The following is a 22,464-nucleotide window of genomic DNA, read 5'->3' on the forward strand; positions in this document are numbered from 1 at the left end:
TGTCGCAATATATACTTTCTTAGATCCAAGTCCATGTTAATTCTAGGGACTCCAAGTTGAATATGCATGTCTCCATGCATGTTTGCGTAGTTATGTATGCATTGGTTGGGTTTGTTTCAATTTTTAAACAATAAATTTCACATACTTATGCAATAATATGATTGGAGAAGATGACATTTCAAAAAATGTCCAGACTGGACTTCCCTTCAATTGTTGATAAAGCACCAAAACATGACCACATAACAAAGTACGTGTAGATAAACTTACTGAAGAGCTTTTGCCATTTGTTAAGAGGGGCATTGATCTTGAAGTTAAGTAAATTAAATTATAGCATGTTTTATTTGTGACTGAGCTAATGATGACAATTATGAAATTATTTAGAAGTAATAACCTTAAATTATTTCTGTACTTTTTCTCTTTTCCTTTGGTTGAATGAAACTGGTAAAAGATCAAATGTTTCTTCTCCTTGGGTTAAATGAAATAAGTAAAAAAAAAAAAATCAGAAGATCCAGAAGTTAGGTTTTATGGATATCTAACAAAGTGAACATCACGTTTCTTTTGAAATACTGTTGTTTGGGCAGCAACCCAGGACTCAGGATAAAGAGCTCTTCAGCCTTCTGGGGCTCTCAGCTGAATGAGCTGGCCCATCTGTTCTTGGGCTGTGTTGTTTTCACCAGTTAATAAGAGCTGTGCAGACATTGAGATGCCAAGATGTCCTAGGTGGTTGTTACCGTGCACCCCATACTTGGGCTCAGGGAATGGCACCAGTGACCACAGGGCTGCTGATTTTTTTCCAGGCTCTTGATGCAGAGACATTGGGTTCAGGAGGAAGCATTGGTTGCTTGGGTGAGGGGTGGATGAAGGGTGTCTGTAGATGTGAAATGACGATGGCAATGATGGGCATAATAATAATTACTATATCGGCTGTCATTCATGGTGTATCTTCTGGACATGAAGACTGCTTACAAATTATCATTTCTCTTAACTCTTACAACAATCCTGTGTTCTTATTATTCCCATTTTGCAGACCTGGAAGCTGAGACTTAGGGAAGTACAGTGACTTGCTCATTGTCACACACTGAAATAGCTGATGTTTAAATGCATGCTTGTCAGAAACTGATATCCTTACTCTTAGCCATTGGGTTATACTGTCATTCTTTAAAACACAATACTATGTCTTCTGAGAGGAAAAAGACTTGAAATTGCATTGGTAGCAAACTGTACTCTGCTCAGTTAAAAAAATATCGACACAATTTTCAGCCTCAGTTTAGGTTTAAACTTGAGGTAAAACCAAGATTTCAGAGACATTACACACATTCTTGTCATATAGGAATGGCCCAGGATCTACATGAAAGGTTCTCCTCATCCTGAATAAAAAGAAATGCAATTTTATGATCAGATCTTTTGTCACGTGAAAATGGAATTTGGGGCAACTTATGCAACCTTCTGGATAAATGAGATTTTATTGAACATCATCATTCACATATTCTTAGTGATTCCCTGAAGATTTCCCCCTCCTTACAACCTCTTCGAAAGAAGCGGTAAGCTTGTGAGACATGAGTTCTATGTTTCTAAGAACTTCTATATAGGACTTTGCAGAAATAAATTAATGTTCTAATGTAATGTTTTCAAATTGCAAGGGCTTTTGTATTTTTCTGGCTAAAATCTATAGAACTTTAGTAGTCAAGATAAATTTGAATGAATCTTCCTAGTTTTTCCATGCACAACATTTCCTTTTCCAATGAGTTTCAATAATGTCCTGCCAGTTACATTCATTTGTCTCTACATGTGTCTTAATGCATAAAAACTTAATTTTGTGTCTGATTTATTTATTATGTTTAGTACCAACTCAGAAAATGTAAACGGTTGCTCAGTGAGAGTGGATGTGTTTGTTACTCATTAATTTATTCAACAAAAATGTTTTGTGCACATACAATATGCCAGGAATTTACTAGACACCAATAGCATGTCAAGATAATTACAAAGCTTAGAAGCCAGCAAAGTTAAATTTAAATCACTTCAATTTTTCTTCCTCTGGTCAAATCCTACCATGTTCACGAAAGGAGGCATAGAAAATATGGTCCTAAACTAGCTTTTCAAGTTCTAACGTTCATTACGCACAATCCAGAGACAGCTTAAAGGAACAAAATATTTTTAAAGGGCGAGTTTACCTTCCCTGAAAGACCAGGCCAGGTCCCAGTAGCTAAACTTGCCAGCACAAAAGCATGGTTTAGTAACTTTAAAATTCAGGATAAAAACACACCTACAAAGATCTCTGAGTAGAAAGGGCAGGGGGCATGAGAGGGGAAGGAAGAAGTAGAATCTCTAGAAGATCCTGAGTTTCAAGAAAGAACTTAATTCCTTTCTCTTAGCTTTTCTCTTTTGCCGGTTGCCCTTTTCCTTTTGGGCTTCAGCTGCCAACACAGGTCTTTCTGGCGCTGCTCCTGCTTTGTCTTGTCTTCCGTCCTCCTCCTGGAGCAAACGTGGCCAGATCCAGAGTTGGTTTTCTCTTTAAAGAAGCAGCTGCTTCGAAGGCGATTCGTGCTTCTTTCCAGACCTCATTTTCTCCCCTTGAAGATAGCATCTTTTGTAACTTCTTCACCCACACATCATATCAGATCAAAGTAGTGCAATTTTTTCCAGCAGCCTCTACTCTTGAGTACAGTAAATACTTATGCATAGTTATGCTTTGAGGGTTTTTTTTTTTTCATGCATTTCCAAGCAACTGCATTTATATTTCAAGTATTTTCCCTATTAAGTTGTAAACTTCCATTATGTCTGGGGTAGCAACTGAAAAAACACACTTAAATTAGACTAGTATAGGTCTTCTAATTTGATATGGTTTTGCTACATAGTTCTGCCTCCTGATTTTAAACTGTTCCCCATTTACCAGACCTTAGCACAATGGAGAACAAATATAAATCTTAGAGGGTGTGTAGCACAGGGGTATTTAGCAAACAGTTATGGACTCCTAAATCTGAGAGTTTATTACCCAGAGGCAGGGGAGCAGCCCTCTTCTAGCTCTAAATAGGACAGAAGAAGAGGAACCTGGTTTGAATGGTGGGGAAGATTTAGGTTAGATATAAGGAACAGCTTAAACCTTGTAATCTTGACTGAAGGAGATTGTGGAGTTTTTCCTGAAGGTCTTTGAAGAAGGAAGAAACTAATCTTGACAGATAGCTTGGGCTGCTCCACTCAGGAGAGGGAAGGAAAATCAAGTATTGAAATTCAGCTTAGTGAGTCAGGTCAGTACCTATGCGCCCAGAAATGGAATCCAAGTCCATGCTTGGGCAGGAAAAACATTGTCCCTTTAAAAGTAATAGCTGTCATTTATTAAGTGCAGAGCACTTTTATCCATTTCATCCTTCAAGGTAGATAGTATTATTCCCATTTCACAGACAAGGAAACCGAGACATACTGGGTTAAATAACTTGTCCAACGTCATACGGACCGGTAGGTGGTGGAGCAGAGACTGGAACCAGATCTCCTCTGAACTTAAAGGCCAGGCCCCTAATCATTACATGGTACGAAATTCTTTGCGGATGGGTCAAATATCAGTGTGGATGCCAGTGGACAAATTGGATCTGTGGAAAATATTTGTCATCAAAAGCTGCAGCTTACAAAATGCAAAAAACAAGTGATGGCACTAACCTGAATTCACTACCTTACTTGGCTTGGGTCACAGATTTCTACACAGTAGATTTTCAACAAATTTGTGATGACCGACTCTGAAATACCTAAATAATTGACCTTAGGGTATGGAAGAAAGCCCAGTGCAACTTATTACTAAACCAATACTTATTGAATGGTATCAGGATTTAAGCCTATAGTTTTCCTTGTACCAATGTATATATAGTTCCAAATATTTTGCTATAGCATTTTCTAGTATTTTATGTTTCTTCGAAGGGGAGATTAAACAGCATTTAGTTTATGGTTTTTAGAAGATTGCGGAATTTATTGGATGAGTTAATGTGGTAGCCTTAGGTTATATTATTTTTGGAAATTTTTGAGCTTCTAGTAATTAAGTCAGAATCAGACAAGTTTGACTGAATGAAGGCTATATATTAACTGTTATTTATTCTTGATCTTTCTGTGTTTTGTCATTTATATTTCTATATTGGCTTTTCATCTACTTCTTAAGAGGTAAATTAAATGATCTAATTAAGCACTGTAGAGGTTTAATTGCATAAGGATTAATTGAATGAACGAACTAGAATAAAAGATTAAACAAATAATAAAGATCTTGGGTAGTTTGATTAATCAAGTCAAGTGAACCACCACACAAATGACTGAAAAAATAATCACCAAGTAAATACTTTAAAAATACTTCATGCTAAAGAGAGAATAAGCTAATAATCATCATCTTGCTTTTGAAATTATTAACAGTGGCCCTGGAAGGGATTTGGAGCATTAAAAGGAATCTCCCCCTGGGAGGCTTGAAGCCAGGACTGCAGAGCAGAAATGATTTACTGTCACAAGCTGAGTTCTACTCAAGGCACGGAAGGCTGAGAAGTAAGACCCTGGCACCCCGACTTCCACCAAAGCCCTGAGGGTGCTGAACAGTTTACAAACCTGGGGTGTATGCTTTACTCAAAGTTCTCAGTCAAAATTCAATCTTCTTTTGCTTCACTTCTCCGAGGTTACTTTCAATTTAACCGCATGGCCTCTTTATGGAATTTAAATGGTTACCAGTTCAGCTAACCAACTTTTTACCCCATGTAAACAATAGAAGCTTATACTCTGACTCTTTCCTGTGCTTTGTATACCCATGTAAAACTTTCTAGCACACAGCCAGCCTCAGTGGGGAGGAATCTTGCATGGTCCTTTCTTGTGGATGAATGATCTTTGTTTACCAATGGAAATGAGGAAAGGGAGATGAGGGAAGTAAGGAAGGATAAGGCAGCTGCTTTGCTTGGCTCCCTTGGTTTCACCCCATTTTATGTAAGAGTCCATCAGGCTGGGCACAGTGTACTGTTCCTCAGAGATACAGAGTTTGGAAGAGAATATTACTCATCCCTCACTGTCACAGCTAGTGTCTGCCAGGAACACTTGTGGCAGGATGTGAAGAAGGCAGGGGTCTTGACATGGAAGCACAAGCAGTGTTCAGATAGTCCAGGGACATGAAATTGGGTATACAAATCCTAAAAATAGCTCTACAGTTGGGACATTACCCCAGGGTGAGAAGAGAGAAATGGGTAAGTGCCCAGCTTGGGGTTACACAAGGTATGACTCATAGTAACAAGTGCTATGTAACACTTATTCTAGATTCCTCACATATGTTAATCTACTTAATCTTTACAACAATCACATCAAACAGTTACAACTCATTCCAGAGATGAGTAAACTGAGGCACAGGAAGGTTGAAAAATTTACCCAGAGTCACTGAACTAGAAAGTGGAAGGACTGAGATTTGAACCCAGGCAGCCAATCTCCAGTGGTTTTCAACCACAAGGACTGCTGCCTCTGAGACAAACAGTGCCCAAGTTATGGATGTCTGTTGAACCTGGAGAACAGTGAGAGCTCAGCAAAAGTGCCACGAAGAAGAAAGATTCCTGGGGAGACAGCCTCTGGAATATGAACTCAGTAGGGAGAAAATATAGCCACTGAGAGACTGAGACACAAGGTAATACAAATAACAAATAAACAGGAACACTTGTTACTAAGGGGATTCATGTAACAGAAAGGAACCTGTACGGAGACCTGGGTTTACTAATAAATAGTTGTAGCCACCATTTACCACGTGCCAGGCATAGTAGTGTCTTGTATAGCTCTGTAACCTACATGGTCACGTGAGGTGAGATGTATAATCTCCATTTTCCAGGTGAGAAAACTGAGGCACTGAGACAGTACCTTACCCAAGATCCTATGTCTAGGAGGTAGTGAGGTCAGAACTACAAACTTGTGTCCACCTGATTCCTGAGACTAAGTTCTTCACCATGGGGCCATTGTAACAGGGAATGTAGTCACTGGAAAACAAGGGTGGAACCAGTCATGGTGGTTAAACAGGCACAAATGCCAGGGCTATGGGATGGCAGGGTTAGGAACTTAGAAGGCAGCTACACTCAAAATCCACAAAGATAGCAATGTCCTGAAGTAATGGTTGATTCAACCCATGTCTGGGACACTTGCCAATTGTGAACTGTTTATTTCAACCTTCCACCCAGTTTGTCAGGTCCCACTTACAGTGGGCAAATCCATCATTCCATGAAAACTCATGAAGCAATTTATTGTGAAGGCAAATAATTTTCTAAATGCCATGTTATAAGACTTGTTTGGAGAACAAATTACCTTCATTTGAGGACATAAAAGTCCAATAGATGCGCCCAGTTCCTCAACTGGGGACATCAGATTTTAAAATGTGTGTTTCATTTTGTCCATAATTGCATTACTTCCATCCATACAATTTAGGAGAGACTCGTTCATGACTCCTGATCGTAGTTACTTACCCACACTGCCTTCCTAGCAGCCCCAGCCCTCTATCTCCAGCCCATGTCAGGCCCTTATAGCGATCACCACATTACCCTATGTAACTATTATTGTTACATCCCTTAGCTCCATATCAGTAAGTTGCCAGCTACATTTTGCTTTATGAACTGCTACTATCTGCCATACAAATCACGAATGATCAGTCTGTATGAATCAGACTGATAACTGAGAATTAGACATTTCTCACTACCAATGAAAAAAGGTAGATAGATACAAGGCACAGAAATATCGTGGATAAACAAAATCCACACAGAGTTTTTAAAAATTGATCAGTAGTCATGCATACACTGTCAGAAGCACCATGAAGGCAGGAACTGTGTCTCTTTACTCACCACCCTGTATCTAGAACTTGGCCCTGGCCGGGCAGAGTAAGTGCTCACTCACTTGTGTCATGAGAATGGCCAGTGAATGAGGGACCAGGATGTGTATGATGCATACTACATGCTCAGAATATCCTTGCTGCTGACTTACATGTCTCCCCCTCCACAAGAGTCTATGGTTTTCTGCCACCTGACACTGCTGAATCAAACAGAATGCAGATAACAGGGGGGAAAGCAAGGGAATCTATTGATTTTAGTGTGTGAATCACTAAAAGTTTCACATTATCTTTTACATACCTTGGAACTCATGCTTTCAAAGAGAGGTTTTTCATAGATTACGACATTTCCAGAAACTTCTCCTGTAAGTGTACTTCACTTAGAGAGTTCAGTCAATCCTTACTTGTCATCTTTTTTTTATTCACTTGTACTTCTTTCCTCTTGCTCATGTATCACACGATCATTGCAGCTGTGACGTCTCCAACGTTTAATGCATCTCATTTAAGATTTAGAATCACGATGTCCCAGTTGTAGTTCTAAAACACATTTCTGTTAGAGACGGCAAACAAAAGTTTCATCATCATCCTAGCAAGTTCTGTTTATCTACTTTTATCAACTTCCTTCTTATTCTGTGGATTATAAAAACAACAACAAAAAGCTGTCTAGCCCACTGCTTCTCAAGCTTTAATGGGCCTACACATTAAAACTAAGAGATCACATGGGCCTCTCATTAAAATTCAGATTCTGATACAGTAGGTCTGACATGGGTCTGAGAGTCTCCATTTCTTAGGAGGTTCTGGGTGAAGCCAATGCTGCTTAAGGGACACCATGAGTAATAAAGGCCTCGAAGGCTGAGGAGTGGTTTCTCACTTATTTGGATCACGTGGCTGTGGCTTTTACATTAAATCAAATTTAAATTAAAATGAGGTTGAGATTAAAGAGCATTTTTTCCAGAGTAAAATTTACTTACTTAATTCATATATTTCTTTACTTTAGGGTAAGAAGAATAAACTTTTCCTTTGAGAAAAAACCTTTTTCTCCTAATATCTGAAAAACAGAGAAGAAATCCAAGCTTGTTTTATAGTTTAAGAGGTATAAAAAAATGTACATTAGTCTATAATTTCTATTATTGATATTAATTCCTATCTATCAATTGATCCAAAGTAATGGCAGACTATTGGTAAAGTTGGCTAAACACTTGAAAACAATGAAGGAAAATATATTTATCTTTACTTGTCACAGCTGAAATACTTTGGGCTTCTAATTCAGATCTTTTTATTAAATACATAAAATATGATAAAACAAAGACCTATTTAATGTCTTTACTTCAAGTAAACTTTATAAACCTTAACCTTTCACCAGGATATCATCATGTTCATCCACTAAAAAAACAAGCAAAACAGACACCAGTTCACGTATAGATACAGGTGAGGAAATGAATGACAGGAATGAAAAGTCTCTGACTCAGAGACAACCATTTTAATGCTAGCCATGTTAGGGCTCATCATTTTTCTAGAATTTGTCCACTAAACAGTAAGCAGCCAGGAATTTTCCGGAGACATGTAAAAGAAAGGAAAAAAAATAATTTTACGCCTTGGCTTCTGTGGCCTAGTGGATTGAGTGCTGGTCTGTGAACCAGAGGGTCTCTGGTTAGATTCCCAGTCAGGGCACTTGTCTGGGTTTCAGGCCAGGTCACCAGTAGGGGGCACGTGAGAAGCAACCACATATTGTTGTTTCTCTCCCTCTCTTTCTCCCTCCCTTCCCCTCTGTCTAAAAATAAATAATAAATAAATAAATAAATAAATATTTTTTAAAACTTTCTAAAAAATAAATAAAATTAAAAAATTTTTTACTAATACTACTGGGTTTTTAAAAAAAGGTTAAAACAAGGGGAAAGATCTGGCCTTCTTATTCTCCAGTTACCCAGTTGTCAAAAGTAATATCTATGTAGTATAGAAAAAAAGGGAAAAAAAATCTGTAATTCACTTCCCAGAAACAACTACAGATAACATGTTGATATATTTTCATTCTTTTTTCCTATCCACTTTTTAGTTTACATATTTGAAGTCACATGTATTGTGTCTGTGTTTATTATCCCTTTTATCATATCATATAATTTCACATTCATTAAAATTTAACTTTAAATAATTACATTAAAAATCGTTATATGTTTGTACTAATTTTTTGCATTTATTAATCTACCTGTGGATATTTTGATTTTTCATTTTATATATAACTGTCATGATTTACTTACCACCACACCCCATTAAAGTTTTTTCCTGGTATTCGGTCACACCTTTCATTCTACTTCCTCTACAGGAAAGATCTTCTTAAAACTTCCTCCAGTTCCCAGTTCTCACATTTACTTCTCAGTTTCTATGTAATAAATCAAGTCAGGTAAACAAAGATTTGTTGACTGGTTATGTCCATTCCCTCCTTAAAAATATTTACACTGTGAAACAGTCACTAATCTCTTGAGTCAAGGTCCAAACTTCTCCAGAATTAATATAAAAATTTCCACTTGGTTAATACACACTAGAAGAGAGCCTACCTGTAAGCCAATTCCAGCCACTACCTCATCGTTGTTTACGGAACTCCCTCATCATTGGCTATTTCAATAACAGTGCTTGGGCCAGTGGCTAAAATTGGAGAGATCACATCTTAAGTTAGTCAAAGACTATAACACCAAAAACTACCTGGAGATGAGGTAAAGCATTTACTTACTAATCTAAAATATTAACCTTCTAAAAATTCTTATCATCAATTTTTTCGCATGTATGTTAGGATGACGCAGAAAAAGTGCAGGGTGTGGGAAGTATTATTCACTCATTAGAAATAATATCCTGTTTGCACTTGAGCTCCCAGTGTGAGTTTACAAACATGCTCAGGGATTCCCTTCCTCACTTCCACTTTACTCCTGCCTAGTAAATAAGGTCTCCCCACATCCACCCTCACCCCACTCCCCTTCATTTTCAGAATTGCTGCCTGGGCTGGGTGCTACACTGAGGACTGATTTCATGCACCGTTTCCTTGCCAAGGTATCTGTCCTTATTTTACTCTGGGGCTCTGGAGCCCTGGTTCCTTTTGTGGTTAAATTCTGTTCTTGATTGCCCCATTGCATTTCTTCATAACTGGAGTCATGTACAAGGTTTTTCATTCCAGAATTATTTATAATAATGAATAACTAAAACCATTTAAACACCAAATGTAGAGGATGATTTAAAAAATTACTTTATCATATGATGCATTTTTTTACGTTTTTAATTTAATAAGCATTATTAAAACAAAAACTTTGAAAACCAGGATTATAAGGACACTTCTTGAAAATGATAAAAATCTATAGCAATCTTAAACCAATAGCCATTTTCATCCTTGATGATATATGATAGGAACATTCCATCTGAGTTCACGAATAAAACAAAATGCTTTTTTCCCCCCAAAGATGTTTGCAACTTGCTCACTTTCATTCTTCACTTTATATGCTCCTGGCCCCAGTAGTCCTTGAATTTCCTCAGTTTGTGCCAGAGACACTTGCTACAACATCCTGGACATCTTGGTGTCATAGGGCTTGCACCTGACTTCTTAATTTGGCCAAATAGTTATGGCAAAGTATCTGTAAGCCACACAGATGAACAGATTAGAAGTAGAAAATAAAAAGCCAAAATGATTGGGAAGACTATTTAGCTGCACAAAATGGGACACATTTTTTCTGCAAAGACAAGTTTTTAGCCTTTTAAAGAAATCTATCCTTTGGTTTATCTTATAAACATACCCTTTGTCTTACAATTAAAATGTATGTAGAAATACTAATGATACCATGAGGAGGATTCTAATTTATTTTTTTAAAGATTTTATTTCTTTTTAGAAAGAGGGAGAGAAACATCAATTGGTTGCCTCTCGCATGCCCCAAACCGGGGACTTGGCCCACAACCCAGGCATGTGCCCTGACCAGGAATTCAACCAGCGACATTTTGGTTTGTGGGATTAGGCCCAACACACTGAGCCACACCAGTCAGGGCAATGAGGTTTTTTAAAATAAAAATACTATCACATTACACATACTTCATAGTCTGCATTTTTTCACTTAGTCATACATCATGACCATTTTCCTAGTAATATGTTTGTCTAAATCATGATTTTATAGGTTATATATAGCATGTCCTGGTCGGACAGTACCAAAATTTTCTTAATCTTGTTCCTATCGATAGGCGTTCATTTGCATTCAATTTGTCTCAGCCTGGTATTTTAAGAAATATTTTTACTTCCTTCTGCCCACACAACAAATAGGAAACCCCTTAGATTTTCTTGTAACCCAGAAGGCTTTCTCCTTAATCCTGATAGAAATGTACAGGTTTATACTCCAGAAGGAATTAACCAGAAGAACTTTGAATGAAAATAGGGCAATAGAGTTGGAAGTCAACATTGCCCATGTCAAGAACACCAATCCCCTGAGTTCCCAGAATGTTTCAACATTTCACCCAGGTTCACATGCCTGTCTACACACACACACACACACACACACACACACACACACGACAGGAAATTAGAGGTTAAGATGGTTGGACTTGGACATTATGCTAAGTGAAATAAGCTAGTCACAGGAGGACAAATACTGCATGATTCCACCTATATGAGGTGTCTAAAATGGTCAAACTCGTAGAAGCAAAGAATATTATGGTGGCTGCCATGGGCTGGAGTAAGGGAGAATGGGGATATTGCTAATCAATGGGTGTAAAAGTTAAAAAAAAAGTAATGGGCTAAAATGCTGACTAAAACCATGTGCGTGAGCAAAGCTTGTTGACTGGTGGTTTTCCTCATACAGGGTATGGTTCAGCATGTGGCTATTTTTAGAGAGAATTCCAACCATCGGTTAACTACAGATGGTTTATTCCCTTCTTTATATTTTTCTGTATTAAAAAATTTCATATAATAAACATGAGAAAAACACAACAATTTGTATGAAAATATCTTCACTTACCAAGATACTTTTATATTTTTTATTTCTTACCATGTCTCAGTTACTTTTGGTCTTAATTTTCTTACCTTTCAGATGCCTTTCGCATGATCAATAATAATGACATCTGTTAAGTAACAAACCCTTTTTTTTTTTCCGGTGCCTATACAATAGATGATGCCACTTAAAACGGTAGCAAATTTTGCCTTGCCCCCACCCCAATTTTTTGTCTAAAGAAGGCTAACTGGTTCTGGTTTATAATTCCACATCTCTATGACTAAAGCAGAGACAGTGGAATCTATGGAGTGCAAAGAGTCATGTCTACCCCTCTCCGCAACGGAAACTTGCCTTCCTTTAACTTGAAAAACTTTACTGACAATCCGACAAACTTTGCTTAAGCTAATTGTAAATGGGATGAGAAAAGTACAACTATAGAGGCCCGAGAGAACTTTCTACACTGACAGTGACACTGGATCAATGCAGAAGTGACAAAGGACAAAGTGATAAGACAATCCAGGAAATGGTGCTTCAAGAGACAAGTGTGCAGGCTGAATGCATCACAGCTTCTCATGTGAACCTTCGGTTTATTTCGATATGGACTTGCTTTAAAGCTATAATTTAAATGGGTGGGCTGAGTATGGTAGCCAGCTGTCCCACAAGGGCAGAAGTGTTGGTCTGTTTGTTCAACTGTACCTCAGTTGCCTAGCACATGATTGGCATTCAATAAATGCTATTGCATGAAGTTATACTTGTGCAGATTTATAAGTTCAAGCAAGCTCTGATTCTAATGTCATTACAGAACAATTCTCAGTCCTGTATTTCTTGGTAAGCACTTTATAAACAACTCTACCAGCTGATACGGACAAGAGAGGCATACCCATAATGTATCAAAGTAAAGACAAAACTGAAGCATTTTATTTTTCAAGGAAACACAGCAAATCCTGGGGTAATCAAATCAAAATCTAACAATAATCCTCACTGCTTCTTTCTTAAACTGAGAATTGGGAAACATGCCCAGGGGAGCATCAAGGGAGCCTGAACAGCCAAAGAGCTGTTCAGTAATGGAAGGGGCAGACCATGGGCTCTGTAAATGGGTAGTCAGGCAGCATCTCCCTCTGTCATTCACACCTAATTTCTCTGACTTGGAGAGTTGCTGCCATTTCCCTACTGTCTTGAATGTCCAGGAAATTAAGTCTTTGAACAGGGAGCTCACTCAAGAAAGAATTTTCCTTTTTATGCAGAGCCCAGCGGTGCTGCCAGGGCAGAAGTAGCTTCCGCAACCCGTAACCTGGTTAGACCGCGGCAATGTTTATTCACCTGTCTTTCTTTTCCTCCTTAGACTGAATGTTGAATTGCACTAAACATTCCTAAGGGTAAATACAGATCAAAGGTTCATTTTAGGACGGCTGAAATAATCCTATTATAACCAACATTTTCAATGTGATTTCACTTTCATGCATCACGTAAGATTTCTGGGTTGGAGATATCTGGCTACAATAAGCTTAACCTGGACCTATAAAATTTGGCTGTCCTACTCCTTCAGGATTTTTTTTTCCTTGCCATATGAGCAACATGCATTTTACTCTTCCGTTTCCTCTTCCATTTACTCTTCCGTTTCCACACTTTTCCAAAATCATTTATAGGTCACTACTTTTGTTTACATTAATTCAACAAGCATGTCTTAATATTTCAAATTCCTGAGACCCCTCTTAGAAGAATCACAGGAATGAGTGTGATAGAACCCAGTCCGACCAATATTGTGGTCTGATTGGCTGGCTGGAAGAGTTTACTAGTGAAGGCAGAGTTATCTGACTTCTGGGGAAAATATATCTTCCTCCTGTTTTCTTTTGTGAATTGTGCCCTGGGTGTGTGTGAGAAGCGGGTCAGAACATGGGGAGGGGAACAAAGTCAACATCATTTTCTCCATCTACAGACAGCTGGGCTGCCTCCTTGAGTCAGGGTCTGGCTGCCTTGAGTGTGGCTACAAGTAGGTACCGATACAAGGCAGGTGCCATTGTAGGCCTGAATCAGATAAGCTAGAGTTCCTGAAATTGTGCAGGATTTGTGCTAACTCACTTGACCCAAGTGAAGTACACTTGGGCTGGGGGTAAGAGGTTAGTACTGGTGAACCTGAAAAGGGTTTGGGAAGACCAGTGTGATACCATTTTATCCTGTACCTGCGATCTTTTTTTTAAAAAAAATCAAAGTCATCATTTTATAGTCCCAAGTCTTCTGCATCATCTTCATGAGCAGAAATTGAATGGCTTCATAAGTGCCTCATGAAATGTATAATTAATAGTGATTTTCATTCATTCATTCATTCATTCACTCATTCGTGCATTCGTTTGTTTAATAAATATTTATTAAACATCTCATATGTACAAGGCATTGCACTCTGAGATATTAAAATGTTCATTTCAGTGTCCAAATAATTTTCTTCTGTGTGACTCTTATATTCCATAATTTTTACATGTGACTGAAAATAATCTGTATTTTTTAAAAAGAGATAACAAGAGGAATACAGAGGTAAATTCTCTAAATATTTAAAATATCATACAAATATTTCTGACTTTAGTCAAAAGTTCACTATGTATATTTTTCTGAACATCCAAAATTCTTGCATTACCTGTTCTGTCAAGTAAGTCTACAGGAGAAACTTGAGTGTACAAAAGAGTACACTAAAATAAACATAGTAAGTTCTCATATTTTCTATTCATAACAATATCTTTCATGGGCAGTAAGTTTTTGCACTTGGGAAAAAAAGAAAAGACCTTCTAACTTAGTGTTAGGTTTATTTTTCTATCAAAGATTTAATAGGGTTCTAACAATAAATTGTGGGTTGTTGTTGAACTTACACAAGTGTTATTAATTTTTAACCATAATTTTTATACTCACCTGCCAAAGGAAACAATCTCCACCTATTTGTGTATGAGTTAGCCTTTCTAACCACACCTGTTCCCTGGTTGCTCCCCATCCCGGTTAAGTACATAATGCTGGGAGGACTCAGAATTGCTCTTTTTTTCTTGAAGAAAGAAAAAATTGAAAGTATACTTCGCAGGTCAATATCAAGTCAGAGACATCTCAGATCCAATCAGAAATAGCAACCATTTGAGGATAGCCTCCTGGAGCCTAGGCTAGCAGAGCCTGGTGCTGGGGAGCAGGCCTAAGGCACTAGGAATGTTTTCTCTGGGTTCCCTAGGAAATATCAAATGTCTCTGGTGAGGAGCCTCAGGACAAGCTTAAAATGAACTCTTTTCCTGGGGAAGAACAAAGAATGAGTTAGACTTCTAGGAGCCACAGTTGGCCTGGTTCTTGCCCTCAGAGAATTGTGTCCTATATTAAATATTGGAACTGAATGGGTCATTCTTGGACATGTTGATAAGCTTTGATTTATGAAGCTCTCTTCTATGCTGCTTTATCAATCTACAGGTTCCAAAAGTCCTCCTTTATACCTGACCTTGTTGTCTTCATGTTTGCAACTGAAAGCCAGCTTTTTCTGTGTAATATTGAAACCAGAGGGCCATCAAGTCTGGGGTTCCTGCTCTCTGTCACAGTTTAGCCAAAAAGCAGAGAGAGAGATTGGATTATAACTGTGCTTTTATTAATATCAGAGGCCAGCAATCTAAGAAGGTGGCAGGTAAAAACCCTGACATCCACGCTTTCTTGAGTTTTCAGAAGCAAGTTTACATAGGGGAAATGTGGGCATTTGGGAGGGAGAAATTTCTAGGGCTGTCTCTTTTGAGAGGGGGAGCTGAAAGGGGAGTTGGTGTCGCACTGGCAGCGGTCTCCTCCATCTCGTCTTTACCCGGTTTCTTGAGTGCATTGTTTCTCTCTGATGGTTTCGCGCTGCTTCTTCCCAAGCTGGCTCCCTTTGTTCCGGTGTTCTCTCCATTTGCACCAGCATCCCTTTCTTCCCTGAACGCCTGTGGTTTATGGCCAGGGAGGTTACTACTCTGAGGTTAGGGAGGGGAGGTATAAACCATGTGCTCTCAAGTGTCCTTGGTTAGGAGAGATAAGGTCTTACTGTTCACCACCTGGCTGTAAGTTGCTCAAACTGTTTGGGTCTTGTTTTAATTTTCTGGTCTCAGTTGCCCCATTCCACTTGCCCAGGAATTTTCCTAGCTTCTTACTATTCTGTCTTAATATTTTGTGGAAGTTGAAGAGGACTTTAAATACAAAAAGAACATATGTTGATTGTTATTAAGTTAAAAAGAAGCATAGGATGTATATAAAGTTCTAGGTATTTAGAGTTTATTTAGAATAATAATAATTCTTTACACTTGGCTATGTTGTTTTTGCCTGCCCACTTCTTCTACAGGTAACAGCATTTTTTCCTTTGGGGAATCCCCCCGCTCCATTGTTAGTCCTTGAGGTTTAGATGGGGCTGATTCTACCCCATAGCTCCAAAGAGAGTCTAAAGAGACCACCCTTGACCACAGGTGAGTACTTGGTCCAAGCTGGGCCGATGAGAGCCAGCCTAATTTGATGGAGTTTGTAATGCCTGTCACCAGGGTTCTGATTAATACATGCGTAGCATTTTACACTGAAAGCTCAAGGGGCTTCTAAAGGTCCCAGCAAGTCATTCACATAGCCAATTTCTCCTGATACCTACTCACATTCTAGTGGAGAACACAGGCACCAACAGGTCATTTCAGTAATATACTAACACCATTCACGCGCTGGTTGGGTGCTTGGTTGGTCAGAGTGTTGTCCCATACACCAAAAGGTAGAGGGTTCAATCCCCGGTCAGGGCACAAGCCTAGAATGAGGGGCACTTATGGGAGGTAGCCAATTGTTTTTCTCTCACATTGATGTTTCTTTCCCTCTCTCCCTCCCTTCCCCTCTCTCTAAAAATAAATAAATACAATAAATAAAAATAAAATCAATAAACACATCCTCCAGTGAGGATTTTTTTAAAAAAACACTCATTAATTAAACAAGTATTCATTGAGATGACAAATACTACTAGATGCCTAGGTCTGTGCACAGGATGGAGTTATGAATGAAACAGAAATATGTATATATGGGACCACACAGGAGGGGCATGTAGCCTACCCTGGATATATGGATATAGGTGTTGTTCAGCAAGGCTTCCTAGAGACTGGCTTCCTAATATCTGTGACTCTATTCTCCTTTAATTTTCCTTTTCATTCCCACAGCTACTGTCTTAGTTAAGCCCCTTTTAATTTCACATCTGAATTACAGCAATAGCTTTCCAACTGGACTTATTTCTACTCTTATCTTGGTTCCTCATACCTAATTCACCCTTTATTAATGACAGAATGATTTTTATTTAAAACATTTTACTGAAGTAATGTGCATGTTTAAGCATGCAGCTTGATGAACTTCCCCAAGCAAACACACCCATTAACCAGGGCCTGTGTCAATAAACAGGGCCAGCACATCCGAAGCCCACTTCCTGTCTCCTTCCATATACTCATCTCCCTTCACAACTAAGCTTTTAAAAATTCTAGTCTCTGTCTTGCTCCCTTGCTTTATTAAAACCTTTGACGGACTCTCCATAGCCTTCAGGATAAAACTCCATCTCCACAGCCAAAATAAACCCTAGTAATTCCTAACCTGTTGTCCCAGGCCTCTGCCTGGCTTTTGTGTGTGCTCCATTCCAGGAGCCACTTTCTCAAAACCTTCCTTGATCCCTTCCCTCTTCCCTGACTGTTTCTCTTACAGATTCTTGAAGTTAGAAATAGTGTTTTTCATGCCGTTTCCCAGTTGGTTAAATGAATAAATGAGAACACCTGGCATTATTACTTTCCCTTAATACCTTTCCTCCCTTATCCTCCTCCTCTGCAAGCTTTTCAAGTAAGAACAAACCATTGCCCTGTGAATAAATCAACGCCTATGACCTTTAATCAGTAGACTCACATGCTGCTTGACAATGGAGATGCGTTCCGAGTTATGTGTCCTTACACAATTTTGTCCTTCTGAGGGCATGAGAAAAGAGTGTACTTTCACAAACCTAGCTGATATAGCCTATTGTTCTAGGCTACAAGCCTGTACAGCACGTTACTGTACAAAATAACACAAGATTAAATCAGAGAGAAACAATGCACTCAAGAAACAGGGTAAAGACAAGAGGGAGGAGACCGCTGCCAGTGCAGCACCAACTGCCAGGAGGAACGTGGGCCCGCGTCCAGCTCCGTGTCAAGAGTAGAGTTGGCCATGGTCATGATTGCTGAGGTCTTTGCCTGGTAGGGGGATACAGACAGCAACAAGCAGAGCCTGAGCAAGGGGGAGCCAAAGGTGCTCTTGGAAAGGAGGCTCCTGGGCTTCTTGCGGAGTGGAAGGGACAAGGATTCCATGGACAAACTGCTCAAGGACCTGGACGTCAATGGAGATGCCACAGTGGACTTCAATGAGTTCATAGTGTTTGTGGCTGCAGTCATGTCTGCCTGTCACTTGTGACTCAATGGATGTCTTGCAGACCCAGATTCCTGAAGGTGGTACAGGGAGCAGACCCCTGGCTTCCAGAAAGCTCTTGGCAGCAATTATGTCTCTGGGCTGAGCAAGCTGATGGCCGTCTGATTAATAAAATGCTTGTGAAATTTTTTTAAAAAAAGTATTGTATGGAAAATACATACAGCAGTAACAGTGGTTTCTTATCATTACGTACTGTACATAGTTGTATTTGCTACACCTTTATATAACTGGCTGTGCAGTAGGTTTGTTTACACCAGGATCACCGCAAATGCAATGCATTGTGCTATGACCTAATGACAGCTATGATGTCACTAATGGGAATTTTTCAGGTGTTATAATCTTATGAGACCACACTATATATACAATCCATCACTGACCAAAATGTCCTTATGTGATGTGTGACTATAGTTTGTAGAGAAGTCATGACTTGTTTCCATTGATCCAGCCATAACTTCCTGTCAGATATACAGCTCACCCCCACCCCCACACACACTAAAGTAGGGACTTTGTTGTCTTGCACTCAACCAAGGTAAGTGAACACAATGGGAATTGATATTCATGAGATCTGAGCCTTTCTGCCAGTAAAAAGTTGGTTTCATTGGAATATCTGGAGGCCTTAAGGGAACACTAGGAGTATGGGGAGGAAGCAAACAAGCAGGTCAGCATTTATCAAATGCCTACCAACCATGCACTGGACACAATATTAGGCTCTATTTATGCCGTCTTGCTTAACTAAAGTGGGGGAAGAATGTGCATAAATGTAGATTTTTGAATTGCATAAAAAGAAAAGCCTGCATTCCTTTCCTTCCTTTGGTTGAAAAAGTTATTTGTGCATGTATAGTTTTTCTTTTTAATTAAAAATAACAGTAGAGAGTCACTGAATTTCATTTCAATGACAATTTACTTAACTAGCTTGAAAATGATTCCATGAAATTTAAAGAAATAGAAACATTTTTAAAGGTATTAGTGTGCAGGAGAATGGGGTACTAGGCTGATAGGAATAGCCAGAGCACCTCACATTGTCCATCCAGCTCCCAAACTGTTACTGCAGACCAGCAGGCAGTGCCACCTGAAACCATTTTTATAGAAGCATTTACAATGTGGACTTGATTTTTAATGAGAAAGCTCACAAAAAATCCAAATGGCAAACCCAAGTGTATTTTCTGTTTGCGTAACATCAAAAACATCTGACAGGTTAGCCCCATTCCCAGAAAGTCTATTCCTCCCCTAACATTCTGTAACTTATATGGCACTGGGCTGGGGTACCATGGATGCACAGCTCTGATCTACTACAAGTTTTCTCAAAAATGCCTCCCTAGGTCAGCAGCCCGTTCACAGCCTATTTAGAATTTCACTGAATAAACGTTTAATAACATAAACGAGGGCTAAAACCCAGAAATTCAAATTCAATCCATAGGGGGAAAATTCCTCAAGTGATTGTAGAGGTAGGTGTCTTGATTGTTTCCTCGTTGATAAACCTGGGGAGGCCAGTGTGATACTTATCCTTTTTATTCTAAACTTGCTTGCTATAATATTTCTTTTGGTCATCAGTTTATAATCCAGAGTGTTTTGTATAATCTTAAATGCGGAAATTGTTTCTTAAGTGCTTAGTAATATTAATGGTGATGTTCATTCATTCACCTCACTAAATAGGCAAGAAGCTCCCTGAGGACAAAGGCCTCAAGGGCCTTATATTTATCTTTGTTTAATGAGCCCTCGAGCCCCAGCACAAACACTGCTGTTGAGTTTGGACCTTCAGAAGTGTTCTGTGGGGGAGCAAAGGGAAACATGTGTTTCAGTTGCTCAGAAAACATTTTCTTCTCTGCTGGGACAGGAGGCAAAGGGAATGTTCTGATGGCAAGAGGGTTTAACTATTCACTTTAAAATTTGGTTTCACAAAATGCAAAACGACGGGTCTGCGCCCAGGGAAGCTGATGGCACAACTGGCCTGTCTCAGTGGGTCACAAGGTCTGGCTTACAAGGTCTAGGTCACCGACAACTCTCGACTCTCGGGACCACTCTCTCCTGCAGGCGTCGCTGGCCATCGCAGGGCCGTGAGGAAGGAAGTGGACTCTGATCTTCCGTTCAGCCAGGAAGCTCGGTACCGCCGGCTCACCTCCCTCGGCGATTGCGCCGGCTCTCGCGCCGCAGCGGCTTTCGGAGGGTCTCGCCTGCCCTGCGACTCGAAGGCGCGGGTCCGGACCAAAGCGATTAAGCACCGGGGCGGATCTGGGAAGGAGCTCCGGGCGGGCCCTGGCGCTAGGCTAGGGCGGTGGGCTCGCCCAGAAACGCCGGGGATCCCCTGAGGCCGGATAAGGAGTAACGGGTGATGAGCCGGAGGGGCGCAGCCGGCAGTCCAGGAGCAATGGAAGGGGAGGGGAGTGGGCGGAGGTGCAGCAGGAAACGCTCAGGGCCCGGCCGGGCCGGTCGGGCTGGGGGCGCGGTGGAGGGGAAGGACGGGGTGGCGCCCGACTGGGGTGCCGGGCTTGCTCACTTCGCCGTGGCGGAGCGCCCCGCGGGGAGTTGCGGGGAGGGGAGCAGAATCCGCGAGCCTTGGGATTCCGGGACCGCCCTCTCCGGGTCCAGGGTCGGCGACGAGCGGCAACGACGGCTAGAACCGCAGTGGCAGTATGAGAGCAGCCGCCGCTGCTCCACGCTTGCGGACGTGCGGCCAGCGGCGGCTGCTCTGTTTGCGCGCGCCATGGGGGCGCCGCGGGGCCCGGTGGCCTTCCGGCGGCGCAGCGCGCGGGGTCTGCCACGGACCGCTTCTGCGCTGGCGGCCGCTGGCCTGGTGTGCACAGCCCTGGCAACCTACGCCTGCTGGGGGCAGCTCCCGCCGCTGCCCTGGACCTCCGACGCCCCGCCGCGGCCAGTGGGCGTGCTGCTGTGGTGGGAGCCCTTCGCGGGGCGCGATAGCTCCAAAAGGCCGCCCCCCAACTGCTGGCTGCGCTTCAACATCAGCGGCTGCCGCCTACTCACCGACCGTACCGCCTACGAGGAAGCTCATGCTGTGCTTTTCCACCACCGAGACCTCGTGAAGGGACCCCTGGACTGGCCCCCGCCGTGGGGCGTCCGGGTGCGCTCGGCAGAGGAGCTGGAGCTGCGGGTGTTGGACGAGGAGGCCGCCGAAGCCCTGGCTGCCTCGGGCCCCAGGCCCCCGGGCCAGCGCTGGGTGTGGATGAACTTTGAGTCGCCCTCCCACTCCCCGGGTCTGCGAAGCCTGGCAAGTAATCTCTTCAACTGGACGCTCTCCTACCGGGCTGACTCAGACGTCTTTGTGCCTTATGGCTACCTCTATCCCAGGACCCATCCCAGCGACCAGCCACAAGGCCTGGTCCCTCCGCTGGCTCGGAAACGGGGCCTGGTGGCCTGGGTGGTGAGCAACTGGGATGAGCGCCAGGCCCGGGTCCGCTACTACCACCAGCTGAGGCAGCACGTGTCCGTGGACGTGTTCGGCAAGGGCGGGAGCCGCCGGCCGGTGCCTGACATTGGGCTTTTGCACACGGTGGCCCGCTACAAGTTTTACCTGGCCTTTGAGAACTCGCAGCATCTGGATTATATCACCGAGAAGCTCTGGCGCAACGCGTTGCTGGCAGGGACTGTACCGGTAGTGCTGGGCCCCAACCGTGCCAATTATGAGCGCTTTGTGCCCCGAGGTGCCTTCATCCATGTGGACGACTTCCCTAATGCCTCCTCCCTGGCCGCCTACCTGCTCTTCCTCGACCGAAATCCAGCTGTCTACCGCCGTTACTTCAATTGGCGCCGGAGCTACGCTGTGCACATCACCTCCTTCTGGGACGAGCCTTGGTGCCGGGCCTGCCAGGCTGTGCAGAGGGCTGGGGACCGGCCCCAGAGCATACGCAGCTTGGCTCGCTGGTTTGAGCGGTGAAGTCATCCTCCCCTGGGTGTAACCCAGGGGGGTCAAGTCATCAGCTTTTTGATCCTCTGCTGTGCATCTCTTTGAATGCTGAATCATGGGACTAAGGTTTGACCGACGGGGGGGAAAAAGGTGATTTGCCCATATAATTCAACACAGACTGGGCGGGTAGGAACCCGGTTCCTTTCTTAATGTTGTTTGGGCAAGTAGCAGTTGGGCCCCCTCTTCAGAAGTGAAGGGGGCCCTTCCTCATCTTGTAACTAACCAGTGCAGAGGTGAAGAAATTGCTTGACTACAAGAAGCCATTGGGTCAGTTGCTCTAAATTTCCTCATCTGCCACAGGCCATATTTGTGTCCTGTGTTGAGTACAATGTCATACACACTGTTCCTTG

General features: G+C 41.6%; 2 protein-coding genes across 2 annotated transcripts in view; both read left to right on the plus strand.

Moving 5' to 3' along the window:
* The window catches only part of CUNH11orf97 (chromosome unknown C11orf97 homolog), a 30,242-nt gene extending 9,741 nt beyond the window's left edge, over positions 1–20,501 (plus strand). The window contains exons 3-4 of the mRNA XM_054592591.1: positions 4,387–4,512; positions 20,227–20,501. Coding sequence (XP_054448566.1) covers positions 4,387–4,512; positions 20,227–20,501 — 401 coding nt within the window. The remainder of the gene's footprint in view (positions 1–4,386; positions 4,513–20,226) is intronic.
* Positions 20,502–20,524: 23 nt separating this feature from the next.
* FUT4 (fucosyltransferase 4) lies at positions 20,525–22,190 on the plus strand. The gene has a single exon (XM_054592263.1). It carries the CDS (start codon positions 20,525–20,527, stop codon positions 22,082–22,084), a length of 1,560 nt encoding a protein of 519 aa, XP_054448238.1. The 3' UTR covers positions 22,085–22,190.
* Positions 22,191–22,464: the final 274 nt, after the last annotated feature.

Source organism: Pteronotus mesoamericanus, unplaced genomic scaffold (genome assembly GCF_021234165.1).
Source record: "Pteronotus mesoamericanus isolate MK-2021 breed Mesoamerican mustached bat unplaced genomic scaffold, CSHL_Meso_final scaffold_36, whole genome shotgun sequence".
NCBI lineage: Eukaryota > Metazoa > Chordata > Mammalia > Chiroptera > Mormoopidae > Pteronotus > Pteronotus mesoamericanus.